Source organism: Phodopus roborovskii, unplaced genomic scaffold (assembly GCF_943737965.1).
Source record: "Phodopus roborovskii unplaced genomic scaffold, PHOROB, whole genome shotgun sequence".
NCBI lineage: Eukaryota > Metazoa > Chordata > Mammalia > Rodentia > Cricetidae > Phodopus > Phodopus roborovskii.
Window position 1 is genome coordinate 14,694,481 of NW_026126585.1, and position 6,000 is coordinate 14,700,480.

At 52.5% G+C, this 6,000-nt stretch overlaps 1 protein-coding gene across 1 annotated transcript in view; it reads right to left on the bottom strand.

Annotated features, from left to right (window-relative positions):
- Mapkapk2 (MAPK activated protein kinase 2) overlaps nucleotides 1–5,193 on the bottom strand; it is a 42,051-nt gene extending 36,858 nt beyond the window's left edge. Inside the window, exon 1 of the mRNA XM_051203968.1 lies at nucleotides 4,616–5,193. Coding sequence (XP_051059925.1) covers nucleotides 4,616–4,873 — 258 coding nt within the window. The 5' untranslated portion in view covers nucleotides 4,874–5,193. The remainder of the gene's footprint in view (nucleotides 1–4,615) is intronic.
- Nucleotides 5,194–6,000: the final 807 nt, after the last annotated feature.

The window sequence follows — 6,000 nt, forward strand, 5'->3', positions numbered from 1 at the left end:
ATTTCTCCTATCCTCTCCTTTTAGCTACCCAGCCACATTTTTTAATATTTAATTTTGCTTTATGTGCATACATGTTTTGCCTGCATATGTATGTATGTGAAGGTGGCAGAACTCTCTGGAGCTGGAGTTACAGACAGCAGTGAACTGCCACGTGGGTGCTGGGAATTGAACCCAGGTCCCTCTGGAGAAGTAGACAGTGCACTTAACTACTAAGCCATCTCTCCAGCTTATGGTTGTGGACCATATTTTAACTTGAGAGTTTTCAAATTCTGTGAAAGTCCAGAATTCACAAATGAGAAAGGGCCATGAATTAACCTAACGCACTTCTAATCCTGAGTCAGAGATGCCCAGGGTCCTGTGTCAGAACCGAGAGGTCACATCCATACCAGGATGACATGCCTGGAGTCTTCCTCTGAAGGCAGAAATTTTATCCTTTCGTCCGAAAGTCCACCCCAACTTCAATGCCTAGCCTTTCTTTATAACATCGACAAGCCCCACCCCCAAAAAGAAAACCCACTTTAAAGCCGGTTTGCCCCGAGGATGGCTAAGTGCAGCTGGGATCTCCTGGTCCCACTGCCCCTGACCTATTTGGTTTCCTGCTCTTACCCTCGGCTGTAGCTGGCAGGGCCCACTCATTCCTCAGAGGCCCAGCAAGGCCCCTGCCACAGTCACAGCTTCCCCTGGCATCATCAATCCTCAGATGCCCCTCTTTCAGGACCCTCCACTCCTGCTCACACGATTTAGCCCCCAGGACAGCAGAGTCCAGGAGACTTCTCTGCAAGGACGGCAGAGATAGATCTTCTTGGCATTCAAACTGTGGCTGCCAAGCTGCATTTTTCATTTAGTTTTGATGCCTTCACGTTGGCTACGTTTAACATGAACAGCCATATACAAATAGTGACTACCGTATTTGACAGTGCTGCCCGAGATGACATCTGTTAATCTTGCATTCTCCAGATAGATTTCTTGACCCCCCCCCAATAATTTTACAGGGCACTAACGCCACTATCCTCTACCCTGACAAACACATGGTAAATGTTCCATAAACTGTCAGCTACCTGGGATCAAACTGGACGGCACGATCATGAGACTGTCCTCACCTCATGTTTCCATCCAGCAAACGTCAAACTGAGATACTGGCCCCTGGCAGCCACACTATCAGTCATCTCTCCAGTGAGGACACAGAATGAGGACATTGCCTGCAGAGGGGGGGCAGGGCGGGAGAAAGTGCTGGCGCTGCCCTTCACCAACGTCCAGGCCAACCCTGAGAGGTTCTAATCTCCTCGTCATGATACCAAAAGCAGCTACATCACGGTGACAATTAAATGACCTAATGAGAGAGGCCCGCTGGGGAGCGGAAGGGAAGAATTGGAGTACCTTGTTTCCTCTGGTCCACGCAGTGGAAAGATAAACAGAGATAAGTTATGACAACATTCCCTACTTTGTAAAGCAATAGCACGCTTCACCTAATCAGCAATGAACAGCAGAGTGGGACAATAGTGCAGGCTTTAATTAAATTTGTTCAGCTAATACCTAAGCGTCACCATGATACAGTGTAAGCCGAAACCAGCCAAGGGACCCATGGGGAACAGCCAACTCATACACAAATGGATTGAGGCTCCGTTTCCCCACCAAAGAAATAACTGAATCTCCAAAGAATAATAAACAGCATCTCTACCACAAACTCCTTAATTGGGGGGGGGGGGGAGCTCATTATCCAAAACTCATAGAGCTGCTGCGATGGTTTAGAAGCTGCCTCTCCAACTTTAGTAATTGCATTGCAGCTGGAAGGTGACATGCGCCCACCAGTGTCCTCCAGCCAACGAATGGGCCAACAGGTCAGGCTCAAGGCACTCTGAAACAGCAACCAGCTGCATGCCTGTCAATACCTCTACAGTTACCAGTAGGGAGAGGCCTGGGACTAGCAAACAGAACTGAGTTCAGTTCCTGCCTCCATCAAGTGAATGGCAAGAGTCACCACTTGCCTTCGGCAAGCCATGCCATCATTCCGGGCCTTGGTTTACTCATCTATAAAATGAATGTGTTGGATGGGGATGCCCTCTCAACTGGCTTCTAACCTACTGGAAGTGTATGCATGACTCAGAGACTAGCAAGGAGGGGTGATGAAGCAAGGTGACAGCACCCACCAAAGGCATCTAAACATCAGCTTCCGAAAGAGGATAAAGAAAAGCAGCAGGACCAGTTGGGTCCTTTATTTATTTATTTTTACTTCGTGTGTATGGGTGTTTCACGTGTGTGTGTGTGTGTGTGTGTGTGTGTGTGCGCGCGCGCGCAGCAAACATATAAACATGAACACAGAAGACAGACAGGGTGTCTGAATCCCTGGAACTGGAGTTACAGTTCTCTGTAAGAGCAGCAAATGCTCCTCCTAACTCTCTGGATCCTTCTTAAAGCTCTGATTTTATTTACTAGAACAAAGGGCAGAAAATACGAGCAGCCTTCATTCCCTATCATACCTCAGAGCTATAAGACAGCAGCCTTCTCCAAAACCCCCATGAGAGCCAGGCTGCTTGGCCACACTAATGCTGAGTCCTTTGTCATGGGCTCAGTACACTCTACAGAGCACAGGTCTCATCTTACCAATCCAAAGGGTCACCAACACAGCCTGTTCCACTACATGCTCTCCCCTTGCTGTCCCATAAAAGGGATCCTTGTTCTGACACTGTTTCACTATTCAGCACCTAAAGTTTTTAAAGTATAAACTGTAGAAGTCTCTGCTGTGTGTCACTGAAACGGGATCTCTTTTAACCAGATTCCCCAGGGCTGTGATCATGACTTAGCCAATATTTGGATAGGAAAGTGCTGTTGACTGCTCTGCTGCCATTCTCCAAACATCTTGGCTCTCATTCCTTCCTCTATTATTAAATCTTAACACATAGATGTATGAGAAATCTGCAATTTAACAGTTGAGTCAGCTTCTGAGATCTAGGAGCAGGCAGCTTGTCAAAACAGACTCCGACTTCAATCTTCACCCACTTCTGGCTAGAGAAGGGTAAGCACGAGGATTGTTTAACGTGCTGCTAGGGTTTTTCCTTTCAAAACTATTCAAAGGAGAAAAAAGAAATATGCACAAACTTCCCTTCGCTTAATTATACAGAGATCTGGAGTGACAGCCTAGGATCGTGTGTGTGTGTGTGTGTGTGTGTGTGTGTGTGTGTGTGTGTGTGTGTATGTGTAAGCAGAAGGGTGTTTGCTGTGAAGTCTTTTTATTGTGTTCCAACTATCCAGGAGAATAAACAGCCTGAGTCCCCCAGCCTGCTGATCAGTAAAGGCAGATGGCATCTCAGAGGAGGGAGAAATCTTTCTGGGAAAGAACATCTGTCACTTCCTCAACAATACAGTTAGCTGTGGCCAAACTGTGCACTCACCTCCGGTCCCCAAAGTCAGAGCCACATCAGCCCAATCAAGTCCTTTCCTCACTTAGCTACTACATAACGAATGGGAAGGGACGTGAAAAGTACAAATATTCCAGTATCCCAGGCAGGGATTAAAAAGTCAGTCCCTCCCCTACGTTCAACACCAAGCAACAACCGAGATCCTGCAGCAAGAGATTATAGTTTAAAAAAAAAAAAGTCTGATGAAAATAGCAAAAACATTATCAAAGAAACTACCAGACTTATTTGTCCCCTACAAAGTACCCCGGTTTTAGTCCAGTTGACAGTATATGACAACAATCTCACCCATAACTCGTGTGTAGTATGTAATAACTGAAACAAAGCAAGCTGTGTGGGCTGAAGGGGAAGAGAAAAATATAACACAGGAAGTAGTTCGCTCCTCCAATCATTGAGACACCCCAGGGGACAGAATCCTGACAAGTGACCTTTAGGGATGTGGTGTAACTTGAAACCCTTGAGAGAAGAAAACTTCGTAGTGACCCCGAATGACAGACTGACACTGGGACCTTTTGAAATCCCCATTCTCCACTACCAAAGAAAAGGAGACACAAAGACACCGAAACAAACAGATCGACCAAGAGAGAAGCGTGTGCTTCCCAAACACAAGAAGAGGGTTTCCTGCCTTAAGTCGCCGGCTACCAGGACCAAAGCAGGCTTGCAGACCCGGCACTGGGCCGAGCCTGGCTTACAGATGAGGTCTCCTAGGGGTGCACGGAGCAACGGAAACCGCACGGCGCAGCCTGGCGGGGGAGGCAGCGCAGGCCAGGCGCTGGCGGTTCCAGACAATCGCGGGGCACGGAGGCGGGGTCCCCAGTCTCCAGCGCCGCGCCGACGCGCCCCACCACTGCGCGCCGGCCTCGCGAGGCCAGGGAGAGCGAAGTCACTTTCCGGCTCCCAAATAAGGCGCAGGGTTAAGTAAACCTCGGAGAGCGAACTTCTCCAAACCCAGCGACCAACCAGCTCAATGAGTAAAGGGCCTTTTGTGCCCGCAGAAAGGAAGGAGGGAGGGAGGAGAGGATGGGGCCACCGTGTCCTCGGCGCCGGGTGAAGCGAGCAGAGGCCGTCCGGGACCCAAGCGTGGCCACTGGCTGGATCCCGTTGAATCCCCCCCCCCGGGCCCCGGCCCCGGCCCCGGCCCCTCGCGGGGTGCCCGGAAGCTGCCCCGGGTCCCAGCGTGTCCCACGGCGGCGCAGACTCACCTTCAGGGCGAATTTTTGCTGCGTTCTCTTGTCGAAGATCCGCAGCACCTTCCCATTGATGCCCAGGCCCAGCACCTGGCTGGTGACCTTGTAGTCGTCGGTGATGGCGTTCTTTCGGATCTGCAGGCCCGACTTGACGTGGAACTGGGGGAACGGCGGCGGCGGCGGCGGCGGCGGCTGCTGCTGCTGCGCCGGGGCGGGAGGCGGCGGGCTGGGGAAGGGCGCCGGCGGAGTCTGGCCGGGAGAGCCGGACAGCATGGTGCCCGGGGACTCGCGCGCAGAGGCGGGGGCCGCGGCCGCCCCCTCCTCCGGCTCGGGCCCGGGTCCCCGCCACGCCCCGCCCGGCGGCGAAGTTTGCTCCGGGCTGGAGCCGGCTGCCCCGCCCCGGCCCGGCTCCAGGCTCGGCGGGTCGCGGGGCCCCGTGGGTCCCGCTGCGCGCCGCGGGCGCCCACCAGCCCTGCTCCCTCCCCCCCGGAGACGAGCGCTCCGGGGAACGCGGGACGGCGGGGCCCGGCCCGGGGGGAATCGCCGCGCCGAGAAGTCGCAGCCCGGGGGCGGCGGCCGCGTCACAGGCTGCTCTGCGTCCTGGGCTGGTCCTTAAAGGGGAGGATCGAGGGTGGGGCTCGGGGAGGCGTGGCCGTGGGGGAGGGGCGGGCCTTAAAGGGGAGGATGCCCAGCGGCGGCAGAGCGAAGGGACCTGGTTGGCCGGGACTGCGTGCTGGCGGTCAGGGAGAGAGCACCGGGAAATCCTAGTTCTCAACCGGGGCCAGGCAAAGGGGCCGGGGAGGGCAAAAGAAAAGCGACTGGGTAATCCGAGCAACATCTATATAGTTCGAATCTAGAAGATAGGTCATCGGGGGATTTGCAGAGGAGGTCTATTTTGAAAGAAACGGATGACTGGTAAAAATCTGCCTACATGGACCCTGGGATTTGTGGGGTGCTGGGGCGGTGCTGGGGTTACCGAGGCTGTTCATCAGGTGTCAGGCAATGGTAACGATTTCCTTAACATTCCTGTGCGTTTTACAGGTTTTATTCCCCCCTCGTGGATTTCATTAAAAATGCATTGCTGTGTAATCATGAACAATTTACTTGTTGCGCTTTGAACATATTTTTAATGTAAATCCAAAATGACCCAAGATGGGGAAGGAAGGGGGGCACTGCCGACCCCTGGAATCCCTGCTGTGCACAAGAAGCTGAAGCAGGAGGATGACAAGTCAGAGAGCCAGCCTGAGCAACTAAGGCAAACTATCTCAAAACACCCATAAACCACCATGCCGCTCCAAGATATACCTATTCATTGAGTCTGAATTCATGGAGCTAATCTAGTCAGGCAGAAGGCCTGGGAAATGGCTCTTCTAGGGTTGGGGGGATTCATCTCTGAGGCT